This window comes from Lissotriton helveticus, chromosome 2_1 (assembly GCF_964261635.1).
Source record: "Lissotriton helveticus chromosome 2_1, aLisHel1.1, whole genome shotgun sequence".
Taxonomy (NCBI): Eukaryota; Metazoa; Chordata; class Amphibia; order Caudata; family Salamandridae; genus Lissotriton; species Lissotriton helveticus.
In genome coordinates, this window is record NC_136059.1 from 197,322,674 (window position 1) to 197,338,605 (window position 15,932).

A 15,932-nucleotide genomic window follows, 5' to 3' on the forward strand; every position below is an offset into this window, starting at 1 on the left:
GTAGAGCTGTAAATTCACATGCCCCCACCCGCCTCCCCAAGTACCTGTAGTTGTTCATTGTACTTTTATAGGCATGGACATCTCTATACTACACTTACTTGCTCCATTCTAACCCTCTTGTGGGAAAATAATCTAACAATGGAGTCAATGCCCATGCACACTATCACCGAAAGGATTTGTCGCCTTACCTCATGACTGGAAAGACTCCTTCGAAGAAAAAGTACTTGCAAACACCCGGACCCAACACTAGATTGCAGGAGTATGCAAAGCATGTAAATCTAAAGCTCTACGTGCAAGAACAGATGCTACTGGATAAGTAACATTATCCTTTTTTGACTAGTGTCACTGGGATCCTGCTAATCAGGACCCCAGTCACTGTGCTTCCTCCCTAAATTTGACATGGGAAGTAGTTCAGTACATCCACAATTGGCTGCTGATGTACCCATGAAAGTCCCTAGTAAGTGATACTGAAGTACTCAGGGCCACAGGTATTTCAGGGGTCACCCCTGGGCTGCAGCATGTATTAGGCCACCCATGAGAGACTACCATTGCTGCTCGTGTAAGCTGGTGCTAGCACTACTTACGACAGATATGTTTTCTTATATCTGAGGTCACTACAATTAAAACCAGTTACCCCCAAGTCACGCTTTGCCATCCTAAAGGCTGGGCGCTTGTTTCCAAGTGTGACGGTGCCCCTGCATGAGCAGTACCCTTTGCAATCCCCAGAGTCGATTCTCCAGGCTTTGTAAGTGCGGTCAGCAATTTTGATACATAGTGGCCATCCATCATCATGCAATGGCTAGCTATATAGTGGCTGTGCCGAACCTGGGCCTGTTTGGTATCAAACATGTTGGAATCATACCCAGTTACCGGTGTTGGAGTTAGGAGTCTATGGACTGTGAGGCTCCTCCACAAAGCTCCCAGTACTCCTGGTAACAGCCTTCCAGGGTCTGCTAGCAAGCTAGTGCTGCTGCCGACCCCAGACACAATTCTGCCCTCCTGCCGTTGAGCTGAGCTGGAGCAGGGAAAAGTAGAATATCTTTCCTATCACAGAACTTAGTGTATTGGGCTGGGGTGAGGGTGCTTGCCAGTGCCACCAGACCGCTTTGAAGGGCACATTTGGTGCCCTCCTTGCTTACTCTTTTTGTAACTAGCTCTGAGAGCCCTTGGCTCCCGCTCTGGCATGAAACTGGACAAAGGACATGTCCAGCCCCTTCTCTAGGAGGGCCCCTGAGTTATACCCTTTCTTAGGGTATAAAAGAACTTACCTGTGGGTGGGTACTCAGATTTGTCGCGGGACAAGACTCAAGCCTGAAACCACGTCACTTTACCCATCTGGACACTTGGACTTTGCTGGACTTCGCCTGGAACCAGACTGCCTCAAGGAATACTGCTGCTGCTCCTGGTCTTGCTATTTTACAAGTCGTCTTTGTCTGTGTTTCTTCCAGAATCAACAGACCGGTGGGTATCAAGGACACTGAAAGTAATCTTCCTTGGAGTGAAGGAGTCACTCACCTGCATCTGCAGTCACCACAAGAAAGCTGACCATTCTGCTGCTTCTGATGTCCCATGGACTTCGAACGGGTCAGCAACATAGGTGGTGGTACTGCAACTCCCTCCAGGCCTGACCTGTCCTCTCTGCAATTTTGAAGCCACTATCCCTCATCTAAACCACTGGGACCAAACACCTGTGCACCGCATCTACTTGCCGTTGCCGGAGCTTGTTGTCTCTGCACTCCAGAGATTGTTTGGCTACAAAAAGCTCCAGCGTCGCTTTCTGTTAAGATCAGCTTCCTCACCATTCCCTCTGCACCATGTGCAACATTCCGTCCATCATCTAGTGTGTTTTGCTGTTCACCCTATGTGGGAAGGGTATGCCCAGACGTGGGTCCCGTGCTCACTGGAGTCAAGCTATCCTCGCTGAAGACGGCTGATAGCCAGAAACCGGTCCTAGGATGCTTGATTCCGGTCCAGGGGAGACATGGCTTGGCAGTTCGGTCTGGACTGTTCCAATGAGGCTCAGGGTCAAGACTGATTTGCATATGGCCATGTATGAACTGGGGTGACTTGGTGAGCAAAATAACGATGGATTAAACCCAGATCTGTGACTGGGGGTGAATGTTTTGCCATTGTGCAACATTCCGTCCATCATTTTGTGTGTTTTGCTGCCATCTATCCCTGTCAGGATGCATAACATCATTCTAGTCTCCGCCTGTGACCGCTACTCATTCCGGTACGGACACCCATATGTCTACCAGTCGATCTACAAAGGTTTGACGAAGTGGTGGAGGGTTATACATGCTATTAATGACTGTGTTCCCTGTGTATGGTTCTCATTACGAAAACATACCTGTCCTACTCGTCTACCCAAGTCATCAGGAGCTGAAGGGGAACTCTTTGGTGAATTAGAATAGCCACCCCCCGGGACCTTCTTGTAAATCCTGACTGAAAGTTGGGGGCATAACTAAAGCGGGTCAAACAGGGAGTTTTGACCCCAGAAGATGTGTAGTATTTAGACCCCTAAGCGCCTTGCCTGGCGAAGCACTGCACCCTGCTTCACCAAGTCCAGGACCACCTGAACATTACAACTTATAAAATTGAGCCTTCCCAGTGGAACATTAGCATTCAAATTAGTCATCTGGGCACAAAATTAACACATGGTGGAATATCTGTACACAGGGCCACCGCATGGAGAGCATCCAAAATACAAGAAACTAACCGTAAGTGTCGAGGTGTGTGCGATGCGGCCTCATGCCTCACCAAAGAGACTATCCATCTGCAATATACTGTGCGCCCAATCCTTACCCCGGGGTTAACAGCTTAGTTTGTTGTTGCCGTGGGTCGCTGGAGGATGAATCCAAATCAAGGTGCACTTCGTCAGTACAGGTGAGAACCTCCTGTGGTGTATGAAAAAAATAGTGTGCAGGATTTATAGATTATGCACACACAGAGTGGTAATAGGAGCACTTAGGAAATGTTAAGATCCCTAAGGCAGGCTTTTACCGTTATAGAGCACTGGCGCTGCTGCTGGACCATTTTGGTGCAGTTCAGGAAGATCATAATGTGATGGGATGATTTAAAGGAGAGAGATTCTGGAAATCTTGCCAGTTTGAGAAGTGTCTGTCATGGGAATTTAGAATCCTGGCAATGACAGGTCGGGCGAGGGGGTGGCGAGGTGGCTTCTTTACCAGAGCTCTGTGAGCACGTTAAATTATGAAACTGGGAGGAAAGGCCATCTGGTGGATTCCATTCCCTCCCCCCTGCAGCCCTCTGCAAAGCCCACAAAGTGGAGGTTATACCTGCAGGCCTGCTGTCTGCATCCTCCACGCGTGTTGCCATGCCTTGCTCAATGTTTTAAGGTTATCAACCACCAGGCCCTCAGTCTCCATGCAGCTTCAAGGGCCTGGCCTGGCCACACAACCGCAGGGGCACGGCAATGCTACACAAGGCAGTGTTGCCGATCACGGCCGGGTGAATGAACTCTGGCCCAAGGCCCACGAGGCGCCTTCACTGCAACAGGCCCAGCAGCGCATCCGCGGCCTTGCTGACGACACCAACCAAGCCGCTCGATCAGACTTCTTCGGATCAGTTCATGGGTGTTGTGCCCTTCACTTTATGCACTGCGTGAGATAGTGCTGTTGTGTTACCGGGCCAGCGCTAGGCTGAAAGTGTGAAATAGATTGGTAATCGAGCAGGATTATGTAGGATGTAGTTGGCTGCCGGAGCTCGCCTGAAATGCGTCTGCCATATTGGACCGCTAGGCCACGCCCCGACTCACCATTATTTTTGACCATTTATAACAGAAACATCTACTTTCACAACATTATCATCAACACTTGTTCCCATAGCATCTCTACATTTGACCATTGTATGAACATCCATACTTTACCATCCTGTGTGACCAAACTATTCTTGTTCACCTTTACAACTTTAAGAGCAAGACCAAATTTGGAATCTCCCCTTTTCACAAATCCTGACTTGAGTATCCTCGCCCAATCTTCCACTAAAAAAATTGATGCAAATTGGAAACAGGATCTCTCCATTTAGGCAAATGGAACTGGCTGACTTCAGTAATCGAATGTAGTGTAAAGGTGGTGCATCCAAAGTATTTCCCTCCGTGTAGTGTTCCAATCAGCACTAGAATTTTTTGCAGCAGCCACACTTTCCGATATAAAGCGTTCAACTTGACCAGCCCATTGTGGTTCATATTAGGACGTGGTAACATGCCTGATGCCATGCAAAACTTAACCCTCTTCCATCTCCCTTGACTTGCACTCAATTATCCTTCACCATTACTTCTGGACAGCCTTCTTCGGAAAATTATTTTCTAAAAATTCAATTACAACCCAAACTATTGCCTGTGCCACGAACCTGAACTCTAGCAATTTTGAATAATAGTCAATCATTACCAGGGCAAATCTAGCTTCCTTAGGTAAACGATTAACCCCTTGTGTGCTATTGACGAGCTCAGCTCGTCATGAGGGACGGTTGAGCTGCCCTCATGACGAGCTGAGCTCGTCACAGCCATTGGAACGTTCACACTCTGGGATAATTTCCCCGCTGTGCTGAACGTTCCAAAACTGCTGTGGTTGTGACGAGCTCAGCTAGTCACGAGGGCAGCTCCGCTGTGCCTCATGACGAGCCGAGCTCGTCAACAGCACAGCGGCGCCGCGTGCGGCCCCCCTGTCCCCTGCACGGGGGGGGGGGAAACACCCCGCAGTCAAGGGGTTAAAGGAACCATTTATGTCAAAGGCCACCTTCTCCCAAGGTGAAGCTGGTCACGAAACCGTTTTAAGCGAAGATGAAACTCTCTGAGCATCTTATTGCTGTTTACACACACTCCACAGTCTCTTACCAACCGTCCAACCCAGGCCACCAAAAATAGATCTAATAAGTTTGTTCATGGAATACATCCCCGGGTGTCCCTTATGAGCCAACTCCAGAATCCTTCCTTGCATTCTTTTGGTCATCCTTCTATCAGATACTTCCTAACTATTTGCAAAATTTCATCTTCCTCAGTTTTTTCCCCCACACTCTTCTGACGAGCCTCTAAATTCTTAATAATTGCAACCATTTTCAGCTCATCCCATTCCCCTTCATCTGAACAATCTACAGTAACACTGTTTGTCCGGAAAATATTCCACTCCAAAGGTCTCATCCTGTAACCTAGAAGTGAATCTTGCAATTTGGGCAGTGGTGTTCTACCCCCCTTCAGGTGTCCAAATTCCCATCAAAGGCTTGTGGTTAATCCTGAGAATAAACCTGCTTCTCCACACATAGTTATGGAAGTGTTCAACCACCCATACACATGCCCGCAATTCCTTCTCAATTATAGCATAGCTTCTTTCTGTTTCGCTAAACGTTCTAGATGCAAACATTACACACCATTCATCCTTACCACTCTTGTCCTAAAACCCTTTCAATTCCATACACACTCGCATCTACAGTAACAATGCAAATCTTAATGATAAAAAAACTGGTACAATGTAGGTGCATTAGCTATTTTTTGATTTACTGAAAAAGCAGCCTGTTTTTCCATCCACACAAATTCTGCTTTTTTCCCCGTAAGTATTCTGAGCGGTTCCATTTTGGTGGCGGAAGCTTTTATGAACTTGATGTATAATTCCCACAGCTCTGCAAAATACAAGTTTGTCTTTGTTATCAAGAGCTAGTGTATTATTCATTGCATCCACCAATGATTTATTTGGAACCACCCCCTCACCAGACGTGTGCCCCAAATATTAAACATATGTACGTAAAAATATTTCCCTCCCTAAAATGTCAACTCATGACTTTCCAACAGTTGCCCACAGCAACCACATGCTCTCTATTTTTTCTCAATTTTTGAACATATCAAGATTTCATCTTGGAAGCACTTCTCAAGGGTATCCAGATCTAGGTGAACTTGGGTGATACCCAACTAGAACAAGTAAAACAATTGGACTACTTGGGGTTAAGGTTTACAGACTGACACTTTATCTTGGACACCACTTATCTCCAAGTGTCATTTAACTCTTCAGCAAGTTAGCTCTGCTGTAGTCAAAAGGTTGATAGTATGCACGTAATGGCCGGCTGCTCCAGCAATCGACATCTATCGAGCAAAGGGGGTTGGTGCTGCAATTTATGGAGCAAAGATCTAAGGCTTCCAGATTTTAAATGAGATTGTAAAGATAGAAAACATCTTTATGAAATCAGTCCTGGGATTGCCATGTAATCCGCCCGTGACCCCAATACTTCTATACCTGGATTTAAAAACATAACCCACACAGCAGCATTTAGACCTTTAGCATAATAGAGACTGGTATATTAACACCTCACTCTCCATTCGACAATCACTGCTGAAAGTGATGTCACTTTACACTAAAGGTATCATTACTTGGCTCAAAAAACATTAAGTCTAGGTTACACAGACTAAGTATGAGTAAACTTTGGTCAAACCTCACTGGCTTATGGAAAAGTACTGTGGTTTCCCTTAAGAATAGTTACTGGTTTCGCATTCATGGCCTCTTGTTAAACCATAGCACTGCGAGCTTTGACAGAAAGGTATTGCACTACAAAGACAACTTGCAGTGTGAGGAGTTCATGAACCAAATTAAACCCCCTCAAGCAAAATCGTTCTATTCTAAATTTAGATACGGCATTCTGCCTCTTTATAGCTTTCGCAGCAGGTGGAATGGACATAACGCTTATCTTTGTCCATTTCTCTTGCCCCTTCCTTAAATAGAAGACCATTTCTTCTTTCTGTGCCCAAAATACTCCGCTCACAGGAAAACTTGGTTAACCCCTTCCACACTCATGACGAGCTGGGCTCGTCATGCAGTAGCCTCCCAGCACGCTCATGACGAGCCCAGCTCGTCATGAATAATGGGGTTTTGCATATTCCAGCACAGGGCTGGAACTCATCGAGCATCGATGTGGTTAATTCCTATTTTCCGCTTCTTGTTGAAAAAGCAAATGAGATCTGAAATCAGAATACTTAAAAGTGACAGCACTGTATGGTTTATTTTTGCCTCTTCCAGATAATTGATGTATGCGTGGCGCCTTAGATGAAAGTACTTGTTAATTCACAACATAGAATGAAGTGGTTGTCTCCCTAGAATTAATCCGGAGAACCAAAGTATAGACTGCATGTTAGTTCTAGAATGTACAGTACCTACAATATATTACACTTCTTTTAATCAATTGTTTTAGGGATGTTTTAAATAGGAAATGTTGGCGATTTAGTCTTTTGATTGTAGAAGCTATTTATGGATGTATATGTTTTTATGGTTTGTTATAAACTGAATAAATACTATTCTACTGCTATTATGATACAATCTTTTCCTGTTTAAAAAGAGTATTCTCAGCATCCATAGTTGTGAAATTTATCGATTTGGTGAATTGATTAGTTTTTGAAGTTATACTGTTTTTTACATGTTCTTATTCTTGATGTAATTTGAATTTGTCAGATGGTGACTAACGTTTGCTTTACATTCTGTTTGAAGCACTGTACTGACAGGGATAAACCTAATATGTTCAATGTTAAACAGTTTTATCTTTTAATATGGTTCTAAGTAACTAAGCAATAAAATGTAAATTTGAAATATATTTAGGTGATGCACTTTTTTCACGCTGGTGTCAAGGGGTAGAAGCCTCGCCCACTCAAGCCTTTTTACCCAATATTAGTTTTGGGGAGAGGAAGGGGAAAAATTAACTATTGAGTGGGCGGTATGCTGGGTGTAGCTTGAACACGTTAAATTAGTGGATGCGTGCATTTAACTACTTTTCTTTGAAAACCTCGAATCCCTTCACCATGTAGGAAGTAAGTAGATTGAATCAATTTCAAGGAAAGTAGTATAGCTGCTGCACATAGAAACCTCACTATGTTGAGTGATTTGTGGGCACAGCATTCTTGATGACGGTGCTGCGTGCATTGTGTGACGTTAGTGCTTAATGAGGGTCGACAAGCCCTACGATTGTAGCCTGTTTAATACAGAATAGAAATATTATGTTAGTGTTCGAGTGATGGACGCTTTTTCCTGGAGCATACCGCTAAACTCCACCTAACTCAAATTTCATATCATTTATGCATGACGTAAATCCCTGCTACCTTTCAAAGGCCCTAGTGCGTTAGTGAGCTTTCAGAGTTGTGTATTTAAGAAAACTAGATATGATGCTTGATATGTGGTGGACTGAATTTTCATTCCTGCTTGCCTCTGCAAGGACACCATTGGGTGCAGTAGTTGCATTAATATGTAATGATCCATGGTAGTGCTCTACGTTTTGGCTTGAGCAGAATAGCTAAGTTAATTTGTCTGATGAAGTTAAATTCATGTGTATTTGAAGAATTAGCATTAGTTATTTAAAAACACTAATTTGTCTTTCTCTTCAGTTAGGATAGAGGAAAATGGTGTGGATGGGTTTCCAAGCGACAGACCTTCAGACCGTGGGAGACGAGGGCGTGGAAGAGGTAAGAAAAGAAGACAAAGTTAAAACATGAATAATATGAAGATTGCTATGCACTAACATGTTACCTAGTTTCAACTAGTTTAATCCCTTTTACAGCATATTTAGGGTACTGAGCTGCATAATTGATATAGGTTTATTTTCTAATTGCAAAACAAATTAGGCGTTCAAGTTTGATTAGGACATATAGAGGTAATTTGCATTACAAACCACAGAATCACAGCTTAACAATGTTTCATATGTTTAAAAGAATTGTTCTTTGATATCTGTAATCGGATGGTAAATATTCAGTCTTTGACTTCAGATACAGCATCTAAAAAGCATAACTTGTAGATCTGAAAGAAACACGTTGGTGTTACATTCCTTACCTTAGACTATCCCCAGGCGTCATACTGGATCCGGAAAGTTCTTAGTCAGCAGTACCCCTGCGCATCGGTAGGAGTTGTCTGCAGCTCTGCGTCCGTCGTTGGTGTCGTGAGCGCCGGGATGACGTCGGAGTACTTAGACGCTGCCCTTGCGGGCTGACGTCTGGTCTTTTTTCGGCGCCAGCAAGCGCAGATCCTGGAAGGGCATAACCTTATTCATTTTTTGACCAACTTTTTGGACATTTTTGTCCATCTTTTTCGAGTTGACTCGACTCCTGGTGCCGGTAGGGATGCCCAGGTTCAAGCCGTGTGATGCCTGTCACCGACTGATGTCGGTTACCGACCTCCACTGCCGGTGTCTACTGTTTGGGGGCCGACCACGATGACAAGTCGTGCCCCGACTGCCGGGCCTTGACGTCGAAGGCTAGGCGGGGGCGTTCCCGCAAGCTACTCGAGCTCCGGCAGTCGGCTCTGCGCCGCTCGAGGTCCCAGCCGATGAGGAGGACGAGGGACCGGTCGCGGAGCCGGAGTCATCACCTATCGTCCGGATCCAAGTCCTCGCACTCCGGTAAGTCGAGGCATGGCAAAAAGGTTGAAGAAACGCCATAGTTCTTCGACCTCCCTTCGCCAGTTGCGCAACTCCGCCGAGAGTTCAGCTGGCGCCACCCTCGTGGCACGGCAAAGCCTGCGCAGTCCTATCCAGCCCCACACCCTCCGGTCCCTGGGCTCAATGCGACTCCGGAGCAGATTCAAGACTTCCTCGTGGCTTTGGAAGTCCTAGCCCTGTGTTGACGGCGGCTTCGGTCCCGGCATCTCAGGATCTTTGGGATCCAGGCCTAGGTCCCGGTCGATGCCGGTTGACCTAAGACTCCTCCCACGGTGCCGACCCCCTCAGAGCCACCTCCGGCGACGCCGGCCCCAGTTTCAGCCCCGGCCCGGGCTCTGCGTCGGATGGACGCCCTCTCAGACGCTGACTGGTGAGTTGTTCACCTACGCCCGGGTCCGTCATTTCTGCCTGTTTATCAGGACACGGATGAAGGGGAGGACTGGGAGGGGTCTGAGGACCCTCTGGCACAGCAGTGCCAGTTAAGTCAGGACTGGGCAGTTGAGCTAGGGATGGCCAGTGGTCTAGACACTTCGCCTGACACTGGTTTTATCGCTCCTCTTTCAGTGGCTACGGAGGAGGGAGCTACTTATTCTGTGGTGCTGCGCATGGCGGCCACAGTCTTGGGCCTTGAGCCCCCTGCAGCGGCCGTGAGGACTAACCTCCTCACTGAGGTGCTTTAACCGCCAGTAAGCTCTTTGGAGCCTCTGCTGCAGTTTAATGAGGCCCTAACTGACGTTCTGATGGGCACTTGGTCCAAGCCCACCACAGTCTCTCCTGTGGATTGGAACGTGGCCCGGTGCCACCACCCAGCTCCGGGCGTCCCCTGCTTTCTGTCCTTACATCCCACCCCTGAGAGTCTGGTTATCCAGGCCTCCACGTCCCAAACCGCCTTCCCATCCGCACCTCCGGAAACTCCCGTTCGCAACTCCAAAAGACTGGAACAGTTAGGCAAGAAACTGTTTTCCTCCATCAGTCTAGGGTTGAGGTCCATTAATACCGCATGCCTTTTGGACCGTTACACCCACTCTCTGTGGGATGCGATGGTGGACGTGCTGCCCCAGTGTCCAGAGGAGACCAGTACACGGCTCGCCCAGGCTCTTGCTGAGGGCTGGGATGCAGCACGGTATTCCATTCGATGTGGACTTGACACCACAGACTCGCTGGGCAGAGCGCTTGCAACGATGGTGGCGATCCGTCGTCACGCCTGGCTGAGGTACACAAACGTTTATGGGGATGTCCAGAGCACTCTCATGGACATGCCTTTCGATTGCCGTCGCCTCTTTGGCGACAAGGCAGATAGCGCGCTGGAGCGCTTCAAGGACTCCAGGGCTACGTCCAAGTCCTTGGGCCTGTCGGCCCAGCGCCAGCAAACTTCTGCTTTTCGCCCCTTTCGTGGGCAAGGAATAGGCATCCCAGCACGTTCGTCTAGCCACAGGCCGCAGAACCAGCCTCAACGTGGTCACGGAGGTGCATTCCGCCGTGGCGGAGCAGGGAGACAGAGAGCCGGTCAGTCCACATCTGCTCCCGCAGCATCTGCCTCAAAGCCTTCCTGTCCAAGCTTTCAGGCCCATTCCATGCCAGTGGGAGGCAGAGTTCGCCATCACCTGCTCCACTGGCGAGCAATCACTTCGGACAGGTGGGTGCTGCAAATCTCCCGAAGGGGCTACTCCCTCCCCTTCGAGACGACCCCTCCAGCCATGCCACCACAGTACCACCGCATGTCAGGGGATCACTTGCAACTTCTGCAGGAGGACGTTATGGCCCTCTTGGCCAAGGGGGCCCTCGAGTGTTCCTGGCCCAGAAGTAGGACGTGGTTGTTACTCCCAATACTTTGTAGTTCCCAAGAAGGGCAAAGGGGGCCTACACCCTATCTTGGACCTCAGGAGCATCAATGTTTTCCCCCGGAAGGAGAAGTTTAAGATGCTGACGTTAGCTCAGGTTTTGGTTGCCCTAGACCCTGGAGACTGGATGATAGTGTTGAACTTGCAGGACGCTTATTTCCACATTTCCGTCCTGCCGGCCCACTGGCGTTACCGGCGGTTCACGGTAGGCCACGAGCACTTTCAGTTTACCGTGCTCCCCTTCGGCCTCACCAGTGCCCCTCGGGTGTTCACAAAAGTGATGGCGGTGGTCGCAGCTCATCTACGCAGATTATAATCCACATTTGTATAGCGCACAATCACCCGTTAGGGTCTCTAGGCGCTGGGGGCCGTCGGGAAGATTAAGCAAGCTATTGCCCAGAGTCGCATGGTGCTGGGCTAACCTGCCGCCGGAGCCGGGGATCGAACCTTGATCCCCAGATTCCAGCGTCAGTCGCCCTGGCCGCGGCGCCACACCTCTCCCCAGATTAGGGGTTTCAGTCTTCCCCTATCTCAACGACTCGCCTCCCACCTCCAGACTACGGCCGACCTCCTGCATTCGCTGGGGTTCTCCATCAACGTGCCAAAGTGACAGAGTCCCTCCCAAAAGCTCCTCTTCATCGGAGCAGTTGTGGACTTGGTGCAGTTTCGGGTTTATCCTCCCGAGCAGCAGGTTCGGGATATTCAGGCTCTGATTCCAATCTTTCAGCCTTTGTCCCCAGTTTGGGTCAGGATGGCCAGACGGCTGCTGGGTCTGATGGTCTCCTGCATCCTGCTGGTACATCACTCCAGGTGGCGGATGCGGGGTCTGCAGTGGGACCTTAAGTTCCAGTGGGCACAAAATCCGGGCAACCTCTTCGACCACGTCCTGATCTTGGAGGGCACTGCAAGACAGCTGCAGTGGTGGCTCACGGACTGCGATTGCGTCAGTGGCAGATCCCTCTCCCTACCCCAACTGGAGTGCACAGTGGTGACTGATGCGTCCCTCCTTTGATGGGGGGGCCACATGGGAGAGGCGGAGATCAGAGGCCTCTGGTCCGGCGGTGTCCCGGCTCCATATCAACCTTCTGGAGCTGCGGGTGATCCGACTTGCACTGAAGGCATTCCTTCCCTCTGTCCGGGGAAGTGTAGTGCTGGTGTTCACGGACCACACCACCGCCATGTGATACTACAACAAACAGGGTGGGGTGGGGTTGTGGACCCTTTGTCAGGAGGCTCTGCTCCTCTGGACATGGCTGGAACATCAGGGCATCACCCTGGTGGTTTAACACCTGGCAGGTTCCCAGAACGCCAGGGCGGACTAACTCAGCTGTCGGTGCATGATGGATCACGAGTTGTGTCCGAAGTTAGACGTGGCGCAAGGTCTCTTTCAACAGTGGGGAGAGCCTTGGTTAGATCTATTCGCCACCGAAGAGAACGCGCAATGTCATCAGTTCTGCGCTTTGGAATTTCCAAAGCAAAACCAAGGCGGCACTCACTCGGAGACGCTTTTCGTCGCGAGTGGAGTTGCGGTCTGTTATACGCCTTTCCGCCTATACCACTTCTGCCCAGAGTGCTGAAAAAGGTCAGGCGCGACTGGGCCCAAGTTACCCTTGTGGCTCCGGATTGGGCACGAAGATACTGGTATCCCGAGCTACCTAGTCTGTCAATCGATCCCCCGATTCAACTGCCTCTTCGGGAGGATCTTCTGTCGCAGCAACAGGGGTCGGTCCTCCACCCGAACCTGTCCAGCCTCCACCTCCATGCGTGAAGATTGAGCGGCGACAGTTGAGGCCATTTGACTTGCCTCCTGAAGACTGCAATGTGATAATGGCAGCCAGGCGTCCCTCCACAAAATCTATATACACCTGCAGGTGGAACAAATTTGTGGCATGGTGCACAGAAAAGGCTGTGGATCCCTTTTCCGCCCCTCTTTCTGAGGTTCTCCTCTTTCTTCTTTCCCTGGTCCAGCAAGTCTCTGCTCTAGGCACCATCAAGGGATATTTTTCATATGTTTCAGCCTTCTTGAGGCTTCCTGATCAGCCTTCTCTATTCAAGTGCCCTGTTGTAAATAGTTTCTTGAAGGGCATTACTCGCATGTTTCCTCCTGTTCCCTTCGTAATGCCTCAGTGGAACTTGAATCTGGTGTTAACTTATCTGATGTGTGCTCCCTTTGAGCCACTTCACAACTGTTCTCTGTGAGAAGTTGACCTGATATATGATGCTCACTAGTTCTAGTGATCACCTTGTATCAGTCCAAACAACCCTTATGGTGATTGGTTGTAAGTCAACCTTATAGACCCGCTATCCTAATGGTACCATGGACAAAGCAGTCTTAGGCTAAACTCTTTTGGCATGTGTAGCCAGCTGGTTTACCACAATATAACCCCTTGAATACCAGATGAAAGGACACCACACAGGTTGTTAAGAAAATAAACAGTATATTTATTAATAACAACACCTCTGAACTCTTTATGAGGTCAGAGGGCTAAGCACATGACAATCTCTTACGAAAAATACGACAAGTTGCACAAAATTACAATGGTGCCCTAGAGGCACAACAAACCATATACTAAGTAAGTGGAATGTGAAAGTCGATAAAAGGAATGGAGCTGTCCAGAGGCTGTAGGATCGTTGGGACCATGCTACACTAACACTAGGTAAGTAATAGGAGGCCCACGGAACGCGTGTGCAGAGTGTGAACTCACACGGGAGATGCGTAACAACGTCTATGGACAGTACAGTTCAAGTTAAAGGTGAGTCCGGACAATCCTGACTAGGTAGGACTAAAACGACTGTGGAACTGGACACTAGGACAGTTGAACTACCCTTGAGCACCGAAATGCTCTTGTTACCTCACCCACGGGCTGCGGGTGCATTGGTGCCAAAGTGTGTCGGGTTCTCGCGTTGAAGTCAATGGAGCCTGAAAGAAAAGATGCTGCAGGCGACCAGGAGGAAGATGTCCGGTGCGATCCAAGGGTGGATCGGTGAAGAAGAGGACCTGAAAGCAGAGGGGACAGTGTTCAGTCACTAGCCAGTGACTGGAGTGGAACCAGGAAGGAACGAGATGTCGTCGTCACGATCAGGTGAAGAGTGGACGCTTGACTCTGCAGCCACGTGGACCAGGAGGTGTCTTCGACAACCAGGATGGAGGCACGAGCTGTCCCACGCGGGCTCTCGCTGTCGGCGGTGTTGGATCCGGAATCGGCGTCAACAGGCCTTGGCAAAGGCAACCCACGCGGTGAGTGGAGAAAGCGTCTGGTGCGGACTAGGAGAGTACGGGGTGCCCCTCTTTTGGAAGGGAGCAAGGGCCAGTCTGGAGCAACCAGACCAGCAGCAAAGATTCAAAGGTTCGTCGTCTAGGAGGCCACTAGCCAGCCGGCAAGTGACCAGACAACGCGTCGAGCAGCAAACAAGCAGAAGGGCCCCACGCAGATCTCGTGGATGCTGGAGGGCTGACCTTCGGTGCAGGGGCTGCTCGGGGCTGGGGCTTCTCAGTCCCCAAAGCACTTGGTCGAGTTTACCTCGGGAGTCGTGCTGGAAGCGAAGTGCAGGTTCGTTCAAGATGGCCGGTCCCACGTGTCTCGTCGCACCCACGGGTCTCAGCTTTGCTGCAGATGTGAGTTGAGGTCTGAGAGGTCTGGGAATCCGGGTCTCGTCGGGCTCTGAAGTCTGGATCCTCGAGGGAAGACGACAAAGTGAAGCCGCTGGACGCTTGATGGTGCCTGCAGTTGCAGGGTGGACACTCCTTGCCCACAAGGGAGATTTCTTCAGTCTTTTGGGCAGCAGAACGTCGAAGTCCAGAGTTTCTTCTTGTAGAGTAGTTCAGGATTAATCTAATTTGGAATGGGACCAGCTCCTACCTTTATCCTGCTAAAGGGGGCTGCACTACTGACTAGGTCCCTCCCCTGGGTGGGACCAGGAAGGGGGTGGTTACACCCCCTATCCTTTTGTCCGGGTTCGTGCCAGAGCTGGGGCAGGGATGCCCCAGCAACTGGTTTGAACCGGTGTATGCACAGGACACCTTGTGTGCCCCAGGCATGTCTCATTCCTTTCAGGCATATCCTACCCAATACACAAAATCCTGTCTGGGGTGGTGCTAGCACCTCCCAAGGCAGGAAACCCTTTGTCCAAGCCGCCCTCGCTGGAAGGACTCCCAGCAGCAGGAGGTCCGACTTGTGTCTGTGGTGGCAGCATCCATTTTGTGATTCCAAGGCTCGAGTTAACTTTAACCGGGGTTCACAGTTACATACATGTCGTGTCCCTCTAGGAGGGTGGAATGCTACCCCCGTCGCCAGAATTGGCGAGGGGGTAGTATTCCAATTCGTATGACACCTTACTCAACATATTTTGATAATGTTAGACCAGAGTTAGCATTTAACCGCGAGGTTGATAATGCACTTAAGAGTATATGGTATAGCGTTATCATGGAACAGCTATTAGGACTTGGTTCCGCAAGCTGCAGACGGGCTCAGCTCATGCCAGAGCACCATCTCACATAATTCCAAGCACTCTGACTTCAGGATTGTTAAGGCCTGCCATAGGAGTGACTGATAGGAGGATATGTGTCCATTTTAGGGTTAGATATAGGTATACTATATCTACAGCAAAGGGTGATTACACCACCTTGCCCCAGCTGTCGTGCAGCCAGTTGTGTCAGTTTTAGATGGCCAGCCA

The 15,932-nt window shown here is 49.2% G+C and overlaps 1 protein-coding gene across 5 annotated transcripts in view; it reads left to right on the forward strand.

Annotated features, from left to right (window-relative positions):
* Positions 1–15,932, forward strand: part of UBAP2 (ubiquitin associated protein 2) — a 1,803,012-nt gene that overhangs the window by 329,406 nt on the left and 1,457,674 nt on the right. For all 5 annotated transcript variants that reach the window (XM_078674719.1, XM_078674718.1, XM_078674717.1 and 2 more), the window contains exon 6: positions 8,372–8,449. In XM_078674719.1, coding sequence (XP_078530845.1) covers positions 8,372–8,449 — 78 coding nt within the window. The remainder of the gene's footprint in view (positions 1–8,371; positions 8,450–15,932) is intronic.